The 25,974-nt window shown below is 33.8% G+C and overlaps 2 protein-coding genes and 1 long non-coding RNA gene across 6 annotated transcripts in view; 1 reads left to right on the forward strand and 2 right to left on the reverse strand.

Moving 5' to 3' along the window:
• On the forward strand, positions 1–25,930 carry LOC124639746. Of its 2 annotated transcripts, none has more exons than XM_047177215.1 (2): positions 1–96; positions 25,367–25,930. In XM_047177215.1, exon 2 carries the CDS (start codon positions 25,400–25,402, stop codon positions 25,928–25,930), a length of 531 nt encoding a protein of 176 aa, XP_047033171.1. In that variant the 5' UTR covers positions 1–96; positions 25,367–25,399. The 2 variants fall into 2 exon arrangements, with proteins under 2 accessions (XP_047033171.1, XP_047033170.1); XM_047177214.1 differs by lacking the exon at positions 1–96 and adding an exon at positions 12,444–12,719.
• LOC124639745 (flotillin-2) overlaps positions 1–25,974 on the reverse strand; it is a 279,960-nt gene that overhangs the window by 116,119 nt on the left and 137,867 nt on the right. The window lies entirely within an intron of this gene.
• On the reverse strand, positions 22,838–24,213 carry LOC124639749. 2 transcript variants are annotated; one of them, XR_006985493.1, is made up of 2 exons: positions 23,661–24,213; positions 22,838–23,066 (listed from the first exon to the last, which is right to left on the reverse strand). It is a non-coding gene; the product is annotated as an uncharacterized LOC124639749 (long non-coding RNA). The 2 variants fall into 2 exon arrangements; XR_006985494.1 differs by lacking the exon at positions 23,661–24,213 and adding an exon at positions 23,142–23,211.

Raw genomic sequence — 25,974 nt, forward strand, 5'->3', positions numbered from 1 at the left:
CCACTCTCGATCTCGACCAGTGAAAATACACGTGTTAGTGTTAACTCTTTACTAAGGATTTGTTCTGTTTCACGAGTTCCTTCCCTTCACGAAACGGTGAGTTATTAATCATTTTATACTAATAACTGTTGCTGTCATTATAGTACCTAATGTGAAAAGTAGGTAGATGAAAAGACGTGATAAAGGCTATTTTAGGCTCAATTCATCTAACAATTTATTTCGCTATAATCTGCCATTAAGAAAGTGATGTATTAATATTGAAATATGATCTCTATTCGAAGTGCACTGTTGTTTAAATTGGAGTACATCGTAATAGTGTCTTTTAACGCTGGTTCTAAATTGATTTTGGGTCAATATTTTAAGAGTACCTCACCGATTATTTAACCAATTCATATTTAGCAAAGCATTAAGTTCAAGCTCAGAGATGTCACCACTTAAATGTCAACGAGCATGTTGTTGAAACACGTTTAAAAGAAAATTGACTGATTAATTCTAATCAATAAAAAATAAGTGTCAATGACTATGACATTCAATGAAGTTCATGATACACGTAAATATTAACCAACCGCTCAATTGATCACAGATCGTAAAATTACGACCGTAAATGAAAATCTAATATTGAAAGTCAAATAGTCTTTTATTACAAGGAAATACAAACTTCACGGTCTTGGTAAATAAATATTAACAATTTTATGGTCTGTAAGCAGTTTTCACAATACACACAAGATGAGTAATTAGAGGCAAATTAAATTAAAATTGAGAATTACGATAGAAAGGTGAGATAGCGAGGCGCAACACTGTGTAACATTATAATATTACACTTCAGTTTCATGATGTATCTAGAAAGTATTTTTCAAAATAACGAACAGAAGTAGTACATATTTCAGCATAGGCTAAACATTATTCTGAGATACTCCATTTTTCTATAACGATACCTACAAGCAGCCGTGAAATTGCCGACCAAAATGGTTCGTTATAGTTAAATGGTGCAAAACAGTGGTGCAAAGCAGTGACAAAGTGCAAGTGCATCTCATGTAGGTTTAGGTAAAGTTATTATCAATGTTGTGAATACAAGTGGACGCGAGTTTTTGACAGTCAACAAGACTATCCAAGTGCCACAAATGTTTGAAGCACAGGACAGAAACCATTTCTAAAAGTCTTATTCGACAGTCGGCCTTGAGCTAGAGCGATCCTCTGATGACGATAATGCCATTATTATAAATAGAGCATTTTAACCTTTTATAATTACCTATCATTCTTTCAAAACTTAGTATTTTTGTCCCCCATTTGAAAACATTTCATAGGATATTCACATATCAACGTAAATGATACATAGTCAAGTGGACCAATGAGATCGAACGCTGCAGCATGCGAATATTTTAATACAGCTAATTGTTACTAACTAACTGATCCGTTGCTAAAAATATATTAAACGATAGTAGTAGTAGAGAGGAGAGATCAGTCTGTAGTAGTTGAAAGCAAAGAAACACGAAGTATCTATTTATTGGAGTAAATAAACTAGGTCTAGTTTGAGTTTTTCCAAAACTAAGCACCTAAATGTCCTGCTAACAGTACCGGGTTTTTTTTAATATAATGTCTCCTATAGCAAGATTTTCTATATAAAAGATCAGCTCTATGACAAATGTAAGAACAAGACAAATGTATGATTTCATGCTTAAACAGAACACTAAGATAAAATCAAACATGTTTAAAATAAATTCTGAAGAAATATAAATGTTATGACGCTCGTTAATATCGGCGAGGTTACCAAAACCAATCACATACGATTATTAATCCATTTCTTTCACAATATTACAAAATAGCATTTATCTAACAGTCTTCACAAATCGAACGTATAGAAAGCTACCAGCTGATCTAAACGTACGACTATAAAGATTATTTAGTAAGAGTATTTCACAGATTCGTCGCGGCGAATCACAACAAAACAACGGTAAGCCAATTAGAGTTGTCAAAATCGCAGAAATATCGTCCAAACGCGTGGTGACGTAGCTGCTTTCCTTTCATACGTGTACCGTGTCTAGTTAGAATAATCTCACTTGGTCTCTGATAAAAATGTACCGAGAACCGCTCGCCGCTGCTGAACTAAAATTATAGACAGGAGATTATCTTTGTTAGAGAAGTTCTTGCTGTGTTAATTAGTAGTGATTCAATTTGCATGCCATTTTGAATAAAATGATAATATGGAGAGTTAGACAATGTTTATAGTTCCAAATACAGTGTACTGGTATTTTTTTCTACAACGTAAGCAGCAGTTAAGACAAATGCAGACTGAGTCTTCCGAGAGTTTAAAATTTCAAGGCATATATCGCAGACTAATTTTGTGTCATCCGCGCCCCTTGGACCAGTTTCTCATACCTGAACAAATAAATAGCAAATGACACTCAATATTTCTATGGATAAAAGAATTTTCAAGACCGATTCAGTAGATTCGGAACTATCCCCTACATATTCATAAAGTTCATAATATTTTCTAATATACAATTTAAGATAATTGTGTAAAATTAAAGTTTTAGACCAATCAAGGAGCTGTAAGCGATGTAACACTTTTCATTCCGAGCTAGAAATACTACTCTTCAAGTAACAATTGTGGAAGTAATGTTCACGACAGTGTACGCGATCAATAGGCGAACTGTTAGAAGCAATTATTCTGCACCATTGCGCATTATTATTGTGTATACAAGTGATACAGTTAGCTAATGCATCTTCATTTATTCAATTATCTGTAGAATAAAATATAAGTCATCATCGTGATAAGCCTAGCCTTTTCCCTACTATGTTGGGGTCGGCTTCCAGTCTAAACAGATGCAGCTGAATACGTACCGTACGTATTTTATATGGAGCTGGTTGCTGTCTGGTTTCCTCAACCCAGTTAGCAAGGCAATCCGATATACATGGGATGATTGCTTGTCAAACTACTCTAGAAATAATGAAAATATCTATTTTTATCCATGTTCACAAACTACGAAACTACAAGATTTGTCAGCGTAAAACCGCTCTAATAGAGTCTCATCCAGCCTTACCATACGGTATGGGGTTGTCCGGATAACAAGTGAGTAGGTCAGATAGGCAGTCGTTCATATAGAACACCAGTACTCAGCTGTAGCCGGTGAAACTGGGAATAAACCCTAACATAGTAAGAACAGCCTTTGCAAATGATACAAGCGAAAACCCTCGGGAAATGAACTCAAAACATCTACCCATCAACGTAAGTCACGGTCCTAATACTCAAACAAAGGGATATCTACATTGTTACTCTCTGTAACACTACATATACATAATAAAATATTAAATAATACAACATAATACCGCTTACATAATGCTGCCTTGTTCATGAACGTTAGTAAATAAGAAATTTCACTTCTTTACGACAACAATCTTATGTCAACATGGAGGTAATTGCTCTTCTCATTGTGTTAAGAAATTAGTTTTGTTAATAACTTGGTGGTTTTCGTTGCTTGTTTTAATTAAATTATGCTCTTACCCTTGTTTTCAATGTAGGTAAATTGAGTCATGTGCATACTAAACTCTACTTAGGTACAGAATACATATTGTATTTACATTGGTAACTAGCCGTTTTCAGGCGGTTTCACCCGCGTCTCATGGGTAATACTGTCCGTACCGGGATAAATATAGCCTATATTACTCGGCATGAATGTAGCTTTCCAACAGTGAAATATTTTTTCAAATCAGTTCAGTAGTTTCGAAGCGTTTAGGGTACAAACAAAAAAAAATAATATTTCCTCTTTATAATATTGTCAAAACAGTTACACCACTTTGGTGTTCTTAAGTTTCTGCAGGTTTTTTTTTTTCAATTTGATTTCGAAATATTTAAGGTGATAGGTTAATGGACTGAACACAACACTTCTTGGTCGCTCTAGTTATTCATAATATTACCATGCAATATTATAGCCTCTTGCGCATATTATGATCAACTTCGCTAACCGGGCTAAGTTTAGCAATCATAAATTATTCAAATTCCATTTGAACATCAAAGAATATTTTCCAAATGTTTGCCACACTTCACACTGTAAAAAAATAGGGTGTACTATGCCAAATCGAATAACAAATAATCGAATATCAATTGATCGACCACAATAAATCGAAATTCTAAATACTCGAACATTCATAATATCGAATGGTTATTAAATCGAACATTCAATACATCGCGCAGTCTATACATCGAGTGTTCAAAATATCGAATGTTCGATTGAAAATTTATGAATAAATCATATTTTAATGTAGTTTTTATTATTTTATATTATTTAACATTTTTTCTATCGCATTATCATCCTTTTTGCCTCTTTTTTGTAAAGTAGGTCTTCCCAATTCCGCGTTTGCCTTTTCAATTCACACAAAATTTTAAAATGTACCTTTAAAAGATAAGAATTAAAGATTAAAATGTGATTTATTAGTAAATTTTGAGTTTTTCTTGTATTCATAAAAAATAAGGATTTTTCGATAGGATGAATATGTTTTGCATTTAACGCTCGATCAAACGAACATTCGATATTTTGAACACTCGATGTATAGACTGCGCGATGTATTGAATGTTCGATTTAATAACCATTCGATATTATGAATGTTCGAGTATTTAGAATTTCGATTTATAGTGGTCGATCAATTGATATTCGATTATTTGTTATTCGATTTGGCATAGTACACCCAAAAAAATACCTACATGAAGCTATTATACCTCTAGTGAAAAGTGAGCTATTTTTATTTATTTATTTTATCCATATTTTATTGCTTATTTTCAAACATAAGTGACATAACACAAAGCTGCACATCATCGAATCAGCTGTTAGACGTCTACTGCTAAACCTAGGCATTATGCTTTTCAAGTATTTGTGTGTTTGTCAATTTTGTGGTGCACCCACATAAATATATAAATAAATTATAAAAAAATACATAAATTGGCAGATTTTTTGCTTAAGACGGCTCCCGTTAGTCAGACGCTCTAAGGCTTCAATCTACTAGGCGTAATCGTAACATCGCGTGGGCACCTAAAATGCCGCTCACCAGGTTCATTAATCACGTAGTTTATGATGATTGGATTAAAATTAACAAGTGAACAAAACAACGCCTATTTAAACGTATAATTATACATTCATCTGTCGTGTTAAAGTACGTCGTGTTAAATTAATGGACTAGAAAAAAATAAGGAAACAGATAGTTTTAGTAGGTATTACAAAATAGTACGTTCATTTACTGGGAATATCTACGTATCCGTCGTTTCGCGATTAGAGATGGGACGTTTGTTCTATCTATTGGTACTAATATAATTGAAAAAATTGTTCCTTTGTTTGTACCCTAAAAACTCCGAAATTATTGAACTGATTTGAAAAATTCTTTCGCTGTTGAAAAGCTACACTATTTGCGAGTAACAAAGGCTATATTTTATTCCGGTACGGCAGTAGTTCCCACCGGACGGGGTGAAATCGCGGTAAATCGGCTAGTATCAAATAATAACTTATTAATATTTTCCTAATACAACATAATATTAATTAATTAGGGTAAAAATTATTAGTGTAACAGTTACCGTAAAGTATGACATAAGAATAATTAATTCAAGTCATCATAAATGTAAAAATATTTTTGACGAATCATCATTTTTGTGACCCAATATCATTATGAATTATTTATATTTAATTAATACTTATTTTTATATGAATAAGAATTGTGGCATAAGTTTATGATTGGGATCGGAAGAGAAAGTAGAACCTGAGGAATAATTTTGTGAAGGCTGGTTAGCTAGGAAATGTAATAGCTATTGTATATTTATATTAATTAATATTAAGTAGATTTTAAGCAACTATAATTTGTATAATTAAAATACTAGAATATTAAAAAAAATGTAGTTATTATGTACCTAAGTATAAATATTTGCATGCCAAGTTAGGCAGAATGTAGCTAGAACTTTTAACCATTGTAAAACCGGGTACCACCTATGTTTTAAGTAAATAAATGTTTCTTTCTTTCTTTCTAGAAAATAATTTGTTCAAGTCAAAGTCAAGGTTTTCATTTCTTATAGACATATTACAGGTGCTTAAGAAACGTCAATAGCTAGGTGCACGGTTCCAAGGAGTTGGTCTTATGGAGAAGAACAGGCAAGAAATTCCATAGACACGAAGAGTGGAATTTCTCTCAAAAGAGACAAATAATGTTATTCAGTATTTAAATTGAGCATAATGTATTGGTAAACTATTTGAAATAATCATCATCGTATCAGCCAATAGCCGTCCACTACCGAACGTAGGCTTTCATTTGTTTTTTTTTTTTTTAATGCATAGTTTTTAATAAAAAAAGTTATAATTTTGCTAAAATTATTCTTTTATAGATGTAGATATGCCTCAGTATATTTTGACAGTCTCAATAATACATAAATAATTTAAATACAAATTAGTGTTAAACACGTGACTTTTTTTCTATGTGTGAAAAATTAATTTATTAATCAAATTATTAATATCTATGCATATTTATAGAAAAATATTTTTATACTAATAGAAAGGAAATACGAAACATAACTGGTGTTAAATATTAGTTCGGTTGCGTAAACAATCTGTTTTTGGACTTAATATTATAATTGACTTTATGAAAATAATAATTCTTCTATTTTATTTTTCACAAAGATATTTACACAAATATTAAAAACTATATATATTAAAAAAACTAAAAGTAAAAATATTTTTTGGTATCAATAATAAAAATTCTTGTTGACATTTTCATGCCAAAATTGAGTCTTAGCAACAAGTTTATTGCATGCAAAATGCCACCATAGCATTTAAAAAATAAGAGTGGATCAGGAAAAATGTACGTTAATTTAGTATTCAAAATGTGATCAGCTGACTTATGAACTTTATGCACTCGTATAAATAACAAAAATGAAACGTAAGAAAAATCACTTTAAGGTAGTAAAAAATAGTAATATCAGAGGATTTTTTCCGGATTCAGAAAAATAAAAATTACATATTTAGTAACACTAAACAATAAACATTTTACTTTTGAAAGTCTATTTTGTTGTAGTTATGTAAATAGAGCAATTTGTAGTTCATGTTTATTAAATTATCTATAAATAGATATAAAAAGTTACATAATTATTATTATGCCTTAATATCCGTAACCCATTGAATGATATATGGTGTCCATACTGACATAAATTCTTATGGTAATTGAAACTTAATTATGATAATCGCTTGGATGCCATCGGATTAAATTATTTTACAAACAACTACGCTATGCGTAAAAGTTCCTTTAAAAAATAAAGTGAAAAAGAAAACCAACAACAGTTTACCCCTAGAGATTGAAGAAGGTTTTTTTAAATATTACACAGATCCTAGTGCTTTTTATAGCATATAATTTAATTAACAATTTAGATCAATTGAAAGTAAGTATTGGCTTACTTCAAAGCAAAACGGATTTTGTTAGTATTCTAAACGCCTAGAATAATTTCGTATAAGGCTTGTTAAACATAATCGGTCCTTATCTCTTTAAGCCATCGATCTACAAGTTATTATAAAAACAATACGAGAGAGTGACCCGTGGAAAATGAAATAAATATGAACGTCGGAAACTGTGGAGTCATTAAGTAAGGAGGGCAAAGATTGTAGTATTGAATAACACGCTCTCTGGGCTCCGTGTACCTTTTGGCTGTTTTCGTTCTTACAAGCAGCATTTTAGTGGCCTTACACGCGGGGAAAGTACTTTACATTTACTTTTCTTCATCAACTTCGTTGGAATATGCATAATTTCATTGAATTAGAATATAATTTCATACGCGTAGCACTTGAAAATTGTTTATAAGCAAATAAAGTTCTCTGTTTATGTTCTATAATTGTTTATAAGCAATGAACTTGTTACCTGATGTTAGACGCAAATCAAGTCACGTCTCTGCTTAAAAGGTATTTAAATCGATATTGATAATAACCGTCACAAAAAATAACATAAATCTTTAAAAAAAGGGCTTTTAAGTAATCTATCGTGGGTAAGTAATTGGCTTATATGAAAGCAGGACGGTTTTCCCTATATGATAGGTTTCAACTGGTTACATATAAAAAACCTTACAAAACACACAACATTAATAACTAGCACAAGGCAATAAGTTATAACAAATACTCTGTGGTAAACAATTGCCAGATTGCATTAGTATTAACATAATGAACTACATTTTAAACAAGGTAACTAAGTCGACGTTTCATTTTAATATTGCTTGAAAATATTGCAATATCCTGTTTATTGTTAAGCAATAGTACCTAAACTTTGTGATCAATGAATAATTCTTTTACATATGCTTTATAATATTAGAGAAGATGACATAAAATTTTAAACTCCATCTGGAGCACCTAAGTCGATCAAATATAGACATTTGTCTCCCACTTATAACGAACGAACTTACAAACAAAGCAAATGAAAAAATAGATTATAGGTATCTAATATAAAGATTTCTATTATTTATTTGCAAAAAAATCTATACATAAAACGGTGGTAAATAAGTAGGTATAATGCAACCGTATCAAACACTAGAGTTTTCCGCAGTTTTACTCGCGTCCTGTCGGCACTACTGTGCGTAACCGGAGAAAATAAAGCCTATGTTACTCTGGGCTAATTTAGTTTCCCAACAGTGAATGACCTTTTCAAATAGGTTCAGTAGTTTCGGAGCCTTTAGGGTACAAACAAACAAACCAAAAACATATATTAGATTATCGTTATTTATTAGATAAATGGAAATATCGATAAATATGATGGTATAAATAGCAATGAAACCAGAGCAAGGCGCCATCAGCTGGACCAGTTTGCGTAACACTAATTCATCTCGACTTTAGCGAGAGTATCGATCTTTCTTACCGATTTCTCGATTACGCACTTAAATCGTTCGGTCATCTGTTATGTGCTTGTGAGTTACGAGCCGTTCATGGCTTGTTTTTGTGCGTTTTGAACTGGATTCAATGAAGAATAAAATTTGTCTGTACGACACTTTAACATTTACACGCTTTTGTAAGTTATTCGGCTGCGTTACTTTATAAATATCTACGCTAAGGTTAAGATTAGCAGTTTGACTTTCATAGCCGAACGTGCCGAAAACTTACCTGATACTAGGGAGTGTTTTAATGGAACTATGTATTATCATGATCCGACATTGTGCCGAGTTGTAATAACTAATATTTAAAAGTAGGAGCATTTTAATACGTATGATTTTCTTACTAATTCAGCTACAGCTGTCCTGGCAGATACAAGGAGTAATATGTGCGTAAAAATGTAGCATGCACCCAATCTTACATACATAACTCACTGTCTCATTAAAATTGCAACTGCGTGTACAGATACTGACATAGATCACTGACAAAATAGCTGCAAATATCGTTCACCTTTCATACTAATTTGCTTAAAACAAAACAATGTTTGTGAATCCTCACATGCAACGCATACAAGGAAATTCAGAAATCGGTCAACTGTTACATAAGTAAACGCACTAAACTGCCGCCTGACTTGTAAGCCTTCTTAATTATTATTTAAATCATTAGCATACATTACGCGAAAGCAATATGTTCTTATGTGTACAAAGAATAGACTTATGTTCTAAGAATTTCGTTAAATAAAAGGCACTGCAGTTCGTGGACAAGGAAGAGAATAACCCTTATTTGGAGTAATGCTCTACAATTGCATAATTGTTCAAAATTTAACAGGTGTAAACCAAAATACTTTCAGCGACCAATAGCGCCATCTATATTAACAAGTTACAAAAAAAAGTTATAAAGAAGTTACAAAAACCGCCATCTATTGGCGGATTGAAGTAACCACTGCATTTCATAGTGTAGCTACTCCCCACAAGATGGCGCTAGTTAACTTTCAAATTTATCTGAAGTTATAGAACTTTTTTTTACGATGTTTTAAGATAAAACAGAGAAATCAAGATAATTTAATGCAAAATATAATCATGAAATATTCATAGGATAAAAGTTTTTTTTTTATCTTATTTCCATTTTTAATTATCATCCAAATGCGATCCATCTCAAAACATCTGTACCAAACTTCACATTGCACCATTTAATAAAAAGCAGTTTCGACTGATGACGTTGAGCTGGCGTTCGCTTCCGGTTCGTCGAGCAGCACGAGGAACGAGTTATTGTATAACGGGATACTCATAGTTAAGCTAACGGTACCCCACAAGGATACTCTTGCTTTCTAATTACAAATCAGCCGTTATTTAATACAGTAAACACATAGGGCCTTACTACAAAAACTTTAAACCCTGTTTTACACTTGTCTAATAAAATTTTGGCTGCAAAATGAACCATATGTCAACGTCATAATTTGACATTTTTTTAGACAAGGCATAAACTGACGTTTAAAAGTTTTTGTGGTAAGACGGTTAAACTTGACCTACAACTAAAGAAAAGCTATGAGAACTAGGGACTCCGGAAATTGTTGGCATTTTATTGCAGTTACTGTGCCTATTAGGGGGTATTAATCTAATTGCTTTTTACAATCGTTTGAATTAAGTTAATCACAATGCTTAGTTTATTAGGCCCGTAAATAATTATTATCTTTGCATAAATGGTAAATTAACGTAAATACCCTAAAGTTTGAATTACTTATATATTTTGTTTAAAGGTAGTTTTGCTTCTTCTGAATTAGGCAGACTTTTGAAGACAGCATATAGGTTTTTCTTGTGATATTTAGGGGGAAATACTTTTTGAATATCCTTCTACAACATTAAAAATAGATAGGTACCATTTCTCTGTACGAAAAAAAGATCGCAAGCCAATACGCAGTTATCATACCATGAGTCATATTTAAAGATCGATTTTGGATCGTCTTAATACCAAATTGTCACGTAAAATACCGGAATCATTTCGCCAAAACGCACGTTGCGAGGCAAAATTTCACTAACTACGCCTTTCTCCGGCGGTGTGGGATCGCGGCGGGCACTGACTCGGAGGCTGGATAGAAAGGCTTCACCTGATCAACCACGAACGATAACTTAGGTACTATTGTTTATTATTTATTAGCTAGAGAGGTAATAAATAAGTAGAATTTAAGATTAGGTGTTAATGATGTAGGAAGTTACGGAAATGGTAAATGATTGTTGGTTCTACATGAGCTGAGATGCTGATAATCGCACTTACTAGTTAGAATTTAAAGTTTAAATTCAACAAATATTTAAAATTCTAAAGCTATAGGTATCGTAAGAACTTAGACATTGCACACACGAATAGATACATATGCTAGATTGTTACTGTTGTACAAGTTATCAAACAAGAGATAACTTTGAATACTTCTGAATTCAATCACAGTATTTTTGCACAAAATAATGAATAGTCTCATTCATCGCCTAATTCTTCTTGTCCTATCTCGGGTACGAAAACCTAAGTCACTCTAATTGTTTAATGTATAGTGTAGAGACTGGAATAACGAACAAAACCATATAGCTAACTAGAAGAAGTAATTCTATAGAAGCAATTACAAGCATTTTAATGTGAACAAGACCTATAGACATTCATGATGCAACTTCTATAATTCTAAACTCGGCTTTACATCTAGTTCTGCTCTGATTTATAGTAAATTGTACCTAAGTAATTACATTGTAACGATTTGTTAAAACCAGACAATCCAGATTATAATAGTAGTCAGTATTGTTTTTTTTTTCTTTTGCAATAAATAACAATGTCTGTTAAATCATCGGTAACATGTCAAGAATGCATTATTTTTTCATTCCATTTAACATTAATGTCATAAGTATGAATTGTTAAGTCACAAGTAAGTCAACAACAGCTGTTTTCGATTACCTGAACATTTCTGTGGATTTAACTTTTAATTTTACAGTAGGTAATATGTATGAACTGTTTTCCGATGTCCTTCAAGAACGATCTAAAGATAAATAGGTATACCAATTACAATGTTTGATCAATAGCCGTAGTCTCTATGATATATCTTCCAATACAAAGACTCGCTCAGACAAATTGATAAACAGGTTAGAAAATTATATTGAATGTAGTTTGAATAAAAGGAAGCTTTCTTATTAACAGTCATGATTGTAGTCTATTTATCTGATGTGGATGTATTAGGTAGATCAAGCATTAGAAAGAGCTACCAAAAACAGTTTAGGTTTAGGTTTAAACATTAAGGTTCAGAAAATATTTAACGTTGAAATATCAAAATGAACTTCTACTTGGACCAATTAAACCCCGGAACAATAATGACAATTAATGTCCTTTTTAAAGGCCTTGAAGCTTTACCACCTGTCACGAAGGTCAAAAGCGTCCTTAAATCAACATTTCCAAACAATTCGGATCACTCATACATATATTGAGCAACGTCCAATCGGTATCAACACTAGTGGCCGGGCTTGCGCTTCACTCGCCGTGAGCCGCGGCACGTTTGCGCACGCGCCGAAGAAAGTCCCACACCGGAACACTCATGGCTTTCTATCAACCGAGACATTTCGAATGGAATTTATAAAGTTCATTTCAATTCGAGAATAAAACCTCTGCAGTGTTGTCTATGACCGTCGCGTCTTTTAAAAAAAGGTTGCGATCTGTCAAAACTATTAATTGAAGTGACACAGTGTGACGAAAGTGAATTTTAAATGTGGAATGCGAAATATCAGTTGTGTTAAATAGTGACATTGTTTACGTTATTGTTACTGAATTGTTTTTTATTGTTCGGATGCTGTAATCTTTGAACATCACAATGGATCCAAGGTAACATTTACTTAAACCTGAATCATTCAATTTTGCGGAAATCTATCAATAAGTTTAGTAGTTTGGTAGTTTTCTAGAAACGCAAGCATACCGGTTTTAATTTCTCCAAACTCTAACGTCATAAATCGCAGCGACCAGAAGTAATTTTAAATTCGGAAACTAGATTTAAACTGCTGATAATTTAAATGTTTAGAAAGGGAATCCTGGCAGACCACATGAAATAAAGTTAGTCGGCACAGAATTTTCTAATGAACTTATTGCTCACGATAAAACTTCCGCAAAGGGCCAAAAGGGCTCAAATAACTTGAAGTACCATAAATCGCACATCGTAAAAGCCGTCATCAAAATCTGCATAACAATCAGAACCCATTATATCATCATCATAGATGGTGTCTCAACGATACGTGTGTGTGCAATTAAAACCATCTTTGACAGTCGTTGGGTAACTCCAATAGGTTCTGGCAACACCACGTACTGATTTATTCCACCAGGCGGGTGTGAGTCGCGTCTAGCATTAATTCGTGCTTGGAAAGCTACAATGTATTGACCTACTATCTGAGCTTGTGGATAATCTTGACGCTTCATTATATCATCTTTTATATTTATTGATGGAAAACATGTCTGATAGTTTTGCAACTGAACCGAGCTATGGTATTTATTCTTCGATCATATTGAATAAGAATTGCTCTTAATGTTTTACTAACTAGATTTGGTAGAAACTGCAGACCAAAACACAGACTTAACAATCTGTTCTATAGCCCAAAAGATACCCTGTCGAATAGAGTAATAATAATCTTCTCGCATGATTAATGTTATCTTGTTCAAAAGACTATCAATAATCACACTATCAACGAATAAAGTGTCAAAAGTGTAAACTGAATTAACCTTTCTATCGATTTTCAAAGAACCAGTAGCCAGTAAGTCTGACACCAGTCTAACCAAGGGGTATTGGGTTGCCCAGGTAACTGGGTTGAGGGGGTCAGATAGGGCAGTCGCTCTTTGTAAAGCACTTGTACTCAGCTAAATCCGGTTAGACTGGAAGCCGACCCCAACATAGTTGGGAAAAAAGCTCGGAGGATGAATCGATTTCCAAACAAGTGACTACAGGAGATCGATGAAGATAAGATGAAGTTTATTTGATTTGAGCTCTCAACCCCTGTAGTTCTCCTTGATAGGTTTCAGACTCAGACGCAGGCCTCTACTCCCATAATGACGTATTGTGGAATTAAAATCTCCGCGTAAGTCACGAAATATTCAAAACCGCTTCAAATGATATACAATGCAACCACATAATAGCGGTGTTGCCAACAGTTAGGATTGCACGCAATGCTGCTACGGCTACGTAAATTAATGTCTTGTTGGTACTTCTTCCTTTATTTATCTTTAGTCTGGAATAAACTACTAACTATGTGCCTAAATACTTATTTCAAATCTAAGTGGTCCTATCATTACGGCAAAGTTATGATATTTCTTTGAGATTATCTTTAACACTATCAACGACTAAAATGCTTTTCAAATTGTCAAAATTTTGGAATGCAGAAGCACTAAATATCATTTTCGTAATTAATACAACAGCTTGATAACTTTTGAAAGTTTAAGTGTCTACTTGATATTTAACTTAGCCATGACCTTTATCCATAAGCAGTATAATCTCGTATATACTACAGATTCACGAATAAGGTGTGCAATCTCAAGTAAAGTTGTTTTCACCTCCCTTCTCCTCACTGGTCACTGGTCACGTAGCTTCCTGATCCACTTGTCAAACTGGATTCCATCTACTTTCGTCCTATTTTAATGTATAGAACCTTTTACCATTAGTGTTGTTTTGTACTGTGTTGTCTCTTTTTCTCTTGTAGTTTTGAGCGAGTTAAAAGCGAAACTATGTACTTGCTTTCGGAGGTTCATTTTGATTTTGATGGATGCGTTAAGAGCTTAAGCCTTACGGCTTGTAACAGTTGTGTCTTATTTATTTTCGTTTTTATTGAAGCTTCATTTGTTACCGCTGGCTTCATGATTAACTATTGAACAACATAATTATTTTTTACTGTAGCACTCGATCCCATATAAAGGTTATTGATAAATGACCCATCGACGTCTACAAGGCACTTCATATTAAATCTAACAATAAATATTTCAACAACCATTCACAGTTATGTAAACAAAGTATTTCTTAACAAAAATCATCCTAACGAATCAATCTGCTTTGATGTGTCATCAATAAATACAGAAGGTTTAAAACAATGTTCACACAGATATTTTTTTAAAACACTTCAATTAAGATATCTTTCAATGTTCAGGAATAAAGACATATATTTGCACGCGATCTATAAGCCCGTTCCAGTGTACTCACAGAATAAAATTATAATTAACAAACAATTGAACGCTACACGAAGGCAAATATTGAAGTGACTTCACGACTTAGTGGGTGATGGAACATGGTATGGGCAGACACGCACCCACTGACACAGATGTCTTGTTGACCCACCGAGATAATGGCTTCCATTGCAAAAAACTACGAGTTTTGTAATAAACATCATGATGGTGCCTCTGTCTTTCGTGATAATTACGAATAATCATTTAATGATGTTCTTGATGATAAAGAAAAAACTAATTTATGAAATCAGCACTCAGGTCAGGAACACCTTAATTATAGTACAAAGACGAATGACTGCTTTTTAAAGGTAAACATGACGAACTTAATTATTCCGAAATGGACATACAGCAAGATAACTTGGAATGTATTAAGGTAGGCTCTGTAAACATAGACGTTTTAAGCAAATACAGATATGCAGTTTCGAGCACCAGAAGTCGCACAAAGATAAGTAGTAAAGATAAGCAAAAAAACATGAATAAAATGTAGGCCTAGAGGAAAAGTAAGCGTGCCAATGATCTTGAGGAAAATATGACAGGACGATGAACTCGATATAAATATGAAGGCTGAGTGCTTTCTCAAACCGGTTGACATACGTGAGGAACTTAATTTTTAGAAAAGACAAACTCACGGAGAAATTAAGATTACAAGTCCAGTCTGTGTCATTTACATGTGCGTAGAGATGAAATTAGTTAAGATAGCGAATAATGATTGTACGGACATAATTGTTAATGTACATATAGGAGCTGTAAGTTGACGGATAAAGTTTACAAATAATTAAAGCTTAAATATGTTCCATGACGAGGTATTTGCAAAATATTATAAGAGAGCGGTTTTATGTTGTTTACTACAGGACCAAAAGGATAGCATCCAAACAGAATGTCAATATATCGGGATAACGGGTGGTCTTTTGCAATGGTATTTATGTCTATTGCAGTCACTAAATGCACTATTGCAGTGTCTATTGCAGACAGACAGACCGATGCAGATCAAATCTTGTTGCACACAGCGCGTTAAAATTAATCTTAGCTATCTATTTCCTTTGTATTTCACAGACAGATGTCTGTGTGTTTGTGATGTAGATGGCAATAGTTGTAGCCATAGGTTGTAAAAGCTAAGAGGTCATGGTGTCAAAGTTCATCGAAATTGAAATGTCAAAATTGTGTAGAAATATTACATAGCTATATGATTGTTTCATAGGCTCCAACCATCTTCTGCTTGCTACTAACGGGCACGACATATAATTGTTTAAATAACATTAACATTTCTAAATGCATTATTTATATTTACATAAATATTCATTTATTCAGTTCTCTTGACGATGCAGCCATTTTCGTTATTTTTATGTAATTGCATGAGGACATTTTCTCTTCCCAGAGTATAAATGATATTATCTACATCTGACCGTGATACATTGCTTAGAAAGTTTCATGCGTTATCTTCATCTAGATATCCTAGACTGGTACATTTATTGCATTACCATGTTTATTTTTAAACCCCTACTAAATATGTATCTTTTTATATACATGTCTGTGGCACCAAAGGCATGGACCTTTACTGTCTGTATGTAAATGATTTCATCTAAGTGTTCAATTCCTAACATATTGTACATTCAGAACTCTCGCCTTCCTAGTGTTATATTAGTTGGATGCGCTCATACGAACGATTTGCAATTTGCATGACTAGCATCACGTAAATGAATATTTCCGTCGGAGCCTATTACGAAATAAGCCATTCTGTGCTTACTTAACTATTCATTCAAACTCATCGTCTGCCACTGGCATCATTTGTGAGCATTTCAACATTTGCTCTTCAAAGATGTGAAACAGATTTCAATGTTGTGGTATTTGGAAATTAATAATTTAGACAACATTCTTAACTACATAATATTAGCAGACAAACCAAATGTCACTAATTCATTGCAATGAATTCCATATTACTCAATTATTGTAACATCGTTTAACATTACGAGCTAACTATTCCATCTGATCCTTGTGTAACTATGTCCACGACACGTTTCACACTAGATCCCAAATTGCACGTGTCAATAGAAATTGAGAGTATCGTCCATAATTCTGAGTTACGCCACTCCACGCACGCGGTGGCCAGTTAACTATTGAACCAACAAAACGCAACGAACGATCTCATAGCTTTCTCTAACGTGGATGGACGCAAACACATCAATATCTGACGTCAAACAATGCCTTCAGAATTGATTAACTGGGGGTGGACCATTTGTATGGAGGACCCAGTCAATTATGAACTATACGTGATAGTAATAAAGATCAATTTCGTGGTACATATCAAACACATAATGGAGACAAACCAATCTGCACGTAGGCTGTTGGAAATGAAGCCAGTGTCCCACTTGCTGGACTGGCCATTCCGAATAAAGTTCGCAATGAAACCACCGGTGAATTAATAAACACGTTTATAAATCTGAATACGGCTCGTTCGTTGACTGGACCAAATAATATAATGGGACTGTTGCGTGTCAAGTTTAAGCAGACAGGTTACGTGTATGTCACCCATATATGCATGAAAATTATATAACACATAATAATGTAACGATAGGAGTGAAAGACAATAAAATAAACCCTGGAATATTAAAAGAAATATTTACTAAAATATTTTAAGACTCTCAGGAGAATATCGTTGTATGCCGCACAATTTACTGCAGACAATGCCCATTTTGCTGCTTTAAAGCCGAACCATTCATCTAATAATGAGTACTTAAACGCTTCAAAACCGTAGAAAATCTGCATAATTCGAGGCCCAGCAATGCCCATGAATAAAGAAATGCAATTCGTTACCTATTCAGGTTGAGCATGGAAACGAAGAATAAATACAAAATACGGTATATTGACACAGTTACCGGCTCATTTGGTTTAAAAACTGAATTTAAAAGTTTTGCTTTCCAAAAAATCTATGATACTGCTAAATTATTAAGTCAATTACTTTGAAACCCAGTAAAACATTTTTATATGTATTTTTATGGACCATTTTCAAGCAATACAGAGCATAAACACTGAGTTTAGTTCTCAATCTACGGCATTTTAACTAGCAAAAGAATCTTCACACATACTAATTTTCTTTGTTTTACCACATCAATCCGACCACATGCTTCACAATAGGTTGTATCTGCCAGTTGAAGCAGATTATCATCTCATTGTAGAAGCTCTTCACGTCTTAGACCCCGTCAACGCTGGTGGCAAAAACTTTAATGTCATCGTGACCAGAGTTTACATGGCATTCTTAATGCACTGTGTCTTTAACCTAGATAAGATCTGATGGATTCCACAAGACAGTGGTGGTAGAGAACATACATATGTATTTGAAAATCCATGGTGTCCAAGTAGAAATGTTGTGTCTCACAGAAAAGCTTAAAATTGTTTTTTTGAAACATGTAGTTTTGAATGAATCCTGCTCTCCATTTGAAATCTACTCCATTAAAGATTTATTTTGTGATAACAACTCAATTAACCAAGTCATCTTAACAACATTTCATAGTCAGTAAAACAATCCTTTTTTAAACAATTCATTTGTGTGCTCACAATTATAAAGTTACTTTTATCAATTTAAAACTCTTTATTATTTGCACTCTAATTAAACATTACTTATTATGTAAGTTGAGCAATCTTCCCAAAATTGCATCTTATGCCTTTTCCTTTCTCTCATTTATTTATACGTTCAAGGATTAGCTTGTTTAATGTCGTTCTCTGCTTATATGTTTTGTGGTTTCGACAATTGCTTACCTATGTTAATGAATTCAATGATACTGGCGTCTTTTGATTGAATGTAGGTGTCTTCGCAATCGCATTTAGGGAATCTATCGATGTGTCATTTTATTCGGAAAAGTCACTATTTCTTCCCTCCTTTCAACAGTGTTACCTTACTTTTATTATTTTCTAACCCAGCAATCAAAAATATTTCTAGAACCAACTCGAATTTTCTTTACGTCTTGTCAAAACTTCTAGAACTATTATAACCTTCAATACTCTTAGATCAATCTATTTACCCAAGCTACAAAAATAAATAAATCAAACAAGTGGCCATACACCCGTATTGCTTACTTGGTGCAACATCTATTGCAAAATACTTGTCAGGTGGCTCGGTATATACTCGGGTCAGCCCAGTTTGTTGGCATAGTGCTCATAATCGTTTCTCAATTACGTTGCCAAGGCAAACAAGAACAATTTTTGAACAAAAAATACTCGTTCAACTGTATTAAAATGTAAAGGGCTTGACAAGTCAGAAACAGTTTTCGAGATATTACGTGCGATCGATATGGAACCTTGAAGAGTAAAAGCTGTATCAAATCGTAAAACTTAAAGGTCTATTGAAAGGAACTAAATTGATGCTTAGAGTCTTGATCCTTTAACTCAAAATGGTGATACAGAGAAAGGATTAAACCGTTAAACTAGAGCTAAGAGTGTTTTGAAAACTTTCCAGAATATTTCGTGCGATCTATATGAAACCTTGGACATAGTAAAAGCTGTATCGAAATATAAAACTTAGAGAGCTGTCAAGAACCTTGATCCTTTTACTGTAAAAGGTGATACAGAGAAAGGATTAAACACTAAAACTAATAAAACTAAAGCTAAAGAGTAATATTTCAGTGTAAAACATAGTGAGCGTTAACCACGACAGTTACTTGCACGTAATTAATACAAGAGTGTCGGCGCGGAAATGTTCGCGAGTAAAACTAACGGAACGCTCGCTGCAGACGTTGATCATGTTATAATCTAAAACATAGTAACAGACTTTATCGATGTAAAAACAGCTTTAAATTGACGTTAGATGACTTGAGTTTATGCTCAATTGGGGAAATTAACTATACTTTGTTTTAATAACGAGTGCCCCTCTGTAGACAAATTGCAAAATCCAGCCCTCTCTTGAAGCTAATTTTACTTAGAATCATCGAATTTATGTACTTGGAGATTTCTTAGCTTCTCTTATAAGCTTAGTAGCTCTTTATTGTAAGATGTTCTTTTTGCAAGTGCAGCGATTTACTTATACAAAAAACTTGCATCGTCATGACCTCTTATAACAATTTGAAAGTCATTGGTAATATAATTTTGTTCTACTTCTACCTCAGAACGTAATATAAGGTTAAGATTAAAGTTGTCTTAAGTATTAAAATAGATATTAATAAACAGGTACTATACATTTTGGTTTCATTTAATTCAGTAATTGGTTCTTTTTATTTAGGGCATTATCTTCTTTAAAAAAAAAAGTAGCTGATACATAGCCCGATTTTGTTGTGCTCTAAAAATTAAGAATGCCAGTAAAACAGATGTGAAAGATTAAACTAATTGTTATGAAATTACCGGTGATACTGTAGAAGACTTAAATGAGCTGTGCCATTTCTAAGAACGCAATTACACAAATCTACAAATTATGAATCTCTTAAAAACATATAATGGAAACGGATTGGTTGAAGTGTACCTCTCGATTGTGAATTTCAAAAGAAAAAGTTTTACGGTTGAAGCATTACATATTTTTTAATTTCAAAAAACAATAGTTATGTATTTATTTAAGACACTTGAAAGTTATTACAAAAACACCCTTTTAAGTGAAGCTTAACTTTAGTAAATAAAAATATTTGATCGAAGGTTTTAGCGGTCCATTGACGACAGTAAAATTGCAATTTGCATCTTATTTAACGTGTTTACGCACTTAAGTGTTTAAAAAGAAAACACTAAAGCATTGCCCGCTGCTGCCTCACACTTATTACTTCAGCATAAGGTTCATAATCGCGAAGCACGGAGCTGAGTACCAAACATGCCTTTTGGCAAAGCGTCGAGAGACCCCCTATACACACATGGTTTTTATTTCGTTTGCTTAAGGTTGAAAGTTGCGTGGCATTTTAAAATATTTTTCTGTTGTGCCAAGATTATGTTTAAACAATGAGTTCTCGGTTGTTACCGCTGTTGTCCCGGAGTAGTTTTGTAGATTTTCCATGACTGATTGTCTATGTGATCCTATTTCATGGTTGCTTTGACTGTCAACGTGAGTTGCACGTTAAGTTTCTACTCTTCAAGGTTGGTTAAAGCCTTTGAGGTTTTGTGTTGTTTATGGCCAGTTTGACGTTATTAGGAGACTAATGGAGTAATGGCACTTTAACCTCGTTGGAAATAGCTTCGCGAACTGCACGGAACGGTCTACAAAAGGAACTATATTTTATTGAAACTAATGACAAACAATTGAATCACTAAGTAGGTTCTACTAAACAATGTAGAATATTATTATATTGAGATCTTCGTTACTAATACCAAAACTGAGTATACGGACTGACTTGAGACTTGACGTGTACCACGAGATATAAAAAAAATTGACGCGAACAAACGCTCTCAAATATAAAATTAATTTTAGGTTAAACTTCAATCATTAAGGAATCAACCAAGATCAATTACAGAGACTTAAATAATAATCAAACAAGAGTAAATGATATAACTGCATAAGACATAAGTATAGTAAATTAAGACTGAAACTGACAGTCCAAGATACGATAGAGTTATATTTCACACTACTGTACAAACCACAGACTCAGGCATTGCTAGAGAAAGTCAACAATTTTAACCAACAAGATTATGGTTAATTATTCTTAACAGTTATATAAGTAGATATTAATATTATGAAGCATATTTTATTTCTAAGATTAGCCACTTATTCTGAGACCTGCCACCTCAGCATGGCGATTCTATCTCTATTCTTCCAAGAAACGACAAAGCTCTTTCTTTCCCACTCGACATGTCTTCTACCCGAGCATGGCGCGAGCTGTAGACTCGCGTTTCTATCAAGAGAAAGACTTTCCATAGCAACGGATAAGTAGCTAGTGATGGGTCGTTCTGCGATGAATTTACGTTTAGTTAGCCAAAAAAAATGTGTCAATGCACTATTTTTCACGCATGAACCTATACATAAACTCACGTAACTCAAAGTAACAACAAAACGTATTCATCGAACTTATTTTTTATCTGTGGAACTAAAATGGTTCATGTTTGTTTGTTTACAAAAAACGATTATTGTTGTTGATTTTAAGTATTTAAATATTGGCGATTACTGCGTGCGGCAAGGAAAAAGTAAGTAGATTTTGTGATTAAATAAATAAAGTACTGATTATTCCAATAGTTGTGTGTAATTATATAATCCAAACGAACATAATAATTATCCATACATACGATGAAAAGAACAAAGGAAAATAACATAATAATCTCAATAAATGGTGATTGGTGGCATTGTCTGATGAAAACTTTGCCATGCACAGTTCAATGCGTTCCTCACTGTTATCTTGCTTCCCTATATTATTGTCCGAAGTGTTTTTACTTTCGTCGTTACAAAACCTGTTTATTTACAGCGTACGAAGTCCCATCCAATAAACAGAGAAAATAGTATCCCGATCCATTGGGAAAAGAAGGCCACGATAAAGAAGAATAGGTCCGTATTCAAACGCTGCTGAAAAAATATGGAAAAGAACGAGTTCTTGGCATACAATGTTGACACGAGAATCATTCTATTAGTAAGTGTCTTTAAATAATATTCATTTACTAGTAATAGTTCTCCAGACTTGTTGGTTTCATTCTAGCAAAACTCTCATGCTTTGTTTTCAAAGTATAATTATGGCAATAATAATTATAGTACCTATTTGTTGCTTGTGTGATATAAGCAACAACTCTTAAGATAAAAAATAAAATGAGACAATCATTTACACAGAGGTAAAGGTTTATTTACATAAAATTAAGGCTACAGATAAAGTCATTTATTCAAAATAGGCTGAAAATCAGCAGCAGAAGCGGTGGAACAAACTCCCCAGCAACTCAATTCTGTCTGTATGGTTTGAAGAACTGTTGATATACAAAGATATTCATAATAGTTGCTCTTCTGTGAGTTGCAGCTTGTAGTAAGCTACCGCTAAGGTCATTAGTGTGTCTCTCTTTCTGCCTTTCTTCGGGAAGAGTTGTAGTATAGGCACCCTGCAAAAAGAAATAACTGTTTGGTAAAGAGTTTTTACAAGAATTATTTTACAGTATAATAAAAGAATAACATACTGATAGTGACACATTATCAGCATTCTTATTGATGTCATGAGTCAAGACCCTAACGCATGACTAGAATCCCTGAAAATTAATGTTAATTTAATTTTGTGTTCTTGTTTCAGATTACAAAAAAAGGATGCTAAATGACAACTGGGTCGTCAGTTTACAAATTATAAATTATTGAAATGATATCATTTAATAAAGAATGTGAATATTAAAATCATAATGGTTGTTTATTTAAAATGTCATTTTTTTCTTAGCAGATAAAACTGTCCAATTCTAGAGTCATATAGCCTGTGCAGTTTGTTCTTAATGAGAGAACTATTGAAAACTGATTGTTTATGAACTCTGTCAGGATAATTGGCATTTATGTTCAGTATTTTGCACTCAGTATCTACAATCTCAAATAGAGGTTATATCTAATATTAGGTATCATCATCATCATCTCAGCCATAGGACGTCCACTGCTGAACATAGGCCTCCCCCTTTGATCTCCACAGATACCTGTTGGAATATATTAGGTATACTAACCTTGTATTCACTGCAAAAACAAATTGCTTAAAAAATTTGCTAACAGTGGTTAGTAATGTTGTTAATGACCTAAGCAGGACCCGAACAAAGAACCTGCAACAATTAAGCTTTGTTAAATATTTTTCTTCTGTTTAATTATTTTCTTGCAATGAAGGGCAATACCTACATAATAGACAAAATAATCTTAGAAACAATAATAAATGAATAGATCTTTCTATATTTAACTTATCTATAAGGACGAAAACTTTGTCATATTTTTGGTTGGAAAGCACAACGAAATAAAATAGACTGTAGGTAGGTACTTACATTGATATGAACAGGCAGACCCTGAGATATCCTAGGAGACAGATTCCACACAAATACTGCACCATCTCTGCACATTTACGTTTTCAATGTCGAGAGGCTTAACACTCGTATAGCTCGTTCTTTGAGCTTTACACTGATTCTTCTCAGCATAAAAACTGACCACATGACGACGGTAGGACCCCGACATACTTTGTAAATGCTTTTTGAGAGCTTAAAATTATAATAATATTCTTGTCTACTCTTGTCTAGGTCCGATGAGATGTAGAGTATTTGACATTTCATATAGAAAGTTATATCTACTCCCAAATGTCAAAAGTAGAGAAAATATAGTCGTCATGCTCGACGCGATAGACACATGTCGACGAAGAAAAGAAACATTTCTTTTCTCGATGTCAAACATCGCCATGCTCGGGTCGATAGAAATCTTTCTTCAATCTGTCATTTTGTCGATTCTCCGGTAGACAAAAGCTGTTTCTATGGCAGTCATGCTAGGCCCGCTGGGTGCCATACAGTGAACCTTGAAAAGTTATCCGATTGAAATAGTAACAAAATTGTCTTCAGCCAAACTGTTCCTAATGACTACCATTTTTTCAAGTTGGACTCAATTTCGGTGTTCTTAGAAACACAAAACCTCCACCGCAATTGGATTTAAAAACCTGTTGAAATTTCTCTCGTCTCAAAATTTCGGCCGGTCCACTCTCAGATTAAGTGACCGTCCCACTGACACACTAAACGTTAATATTGATAACTAATCATGATTATAATGTTTTGAATTGTTGCTGTTGCTTGAATACTGTTGTTGTTGTTAATAACGGTACTGAAGACAGGGTCATTGACCGAGGCAGTCTGCTGAAGGCAGTTGACGCAACTTGTCAACAGATGGCATTGATGTGTTTTTTGCAAATTAAGTAACTGACAACAGGTCAGCGATTTATCGAAGCTATATAATTATTGTCACTATGTTTTGTAGTTTTATTAAAGACAAAATAAATGGAATCTTTGACGTTTGAGCAATCTTACATAACGATTACAAGATAGACTGTGTTGTCTTCTTCTTCTTCTTCTTCTTTCGAGTCGATGACATGTCATATCGATGACATGTGTTGACAAAATCTTACGATAAATGATTGTAGCACTGCAGTACTAATTGATTGTTCTACATACCAGTTGTTGCAAATAGCAGACTTCAAAAATGTTTGCTGTTATTACCTGCAAAACAAAAAATGTATTTATGAATTTTAAGTTAAAAGAGTATTTTGATGTTTGATATTAAAACAATGCAATCAACTATTTTCACAGGACCAATTTTATTCTAAGCAAAAAATATCTTAAATTAAATAATATGGTCACAGAAGAGTCTACATGAATAATTATACTTAAATATAATTTTACTGTTACAGAAACACCGCGAGAGCGCGAACGCGCATCACATCATGGGCCAAGAACAATCGTACGTGCACGCCAGCGGCACGCAAGTAAGACGCTACAAGGAGCAGTACGACGAGCCCCTGCACTACCGCAGCTCGCCCGTCGACTACCGAGCTAACGACTACGACAAGGACTACAAGCGGCACAAAGCCCGCAGGAGCGCCGACAGCTTCAAGAGCGACAACTCCTCCACAGAGAGCAGCGGCTACAGGAGCGGCTCCAGCGCATGCGAGTACCGCTCCGACAGATCCTCCAAGAGCGACTACTACTGCACCTCACTATACAAGAACGAACACTACAAAGACGTCAATAAAGAACTCTACAAACCCGTCAAACTTCACAAAGAGAAGAGATACAATACGCTACAACTCTTCGACACCGACAAAGACGAACTCAAGAGCGCACGACTCAAAAGCTACCTTAGCGATACAGAAAAGGCGAAAGCGACGCCTACAAAAAAGCCAGGCATTAGGAATTATACACCTAAAATTCTTTCAGAAGAGGAACAAAGAAAGAAAAGCCAGCATTGGATTTAAGAGAGCTAAGACTAGTAGGCTAAGTTGTAAATATTAGTTTAGCG

The sequence above is a fragment of the Helicoverpa zea genome, chromosome 19 (genome assembly GCF_022581195.2).
Source record: "Helicoverpa zea isolate HzStark_Cry1AcR chromosome 19, ilHelZeax1.1, whole genome shotgun sequence".
In the NCBI taxonomy this organism is placed as follows: Eukaryota; Metazoa; Arthropoda; class Insecta; order Lepidoptera; family Noctuidae; genus Helicoverpa; species Helicoverpa zea.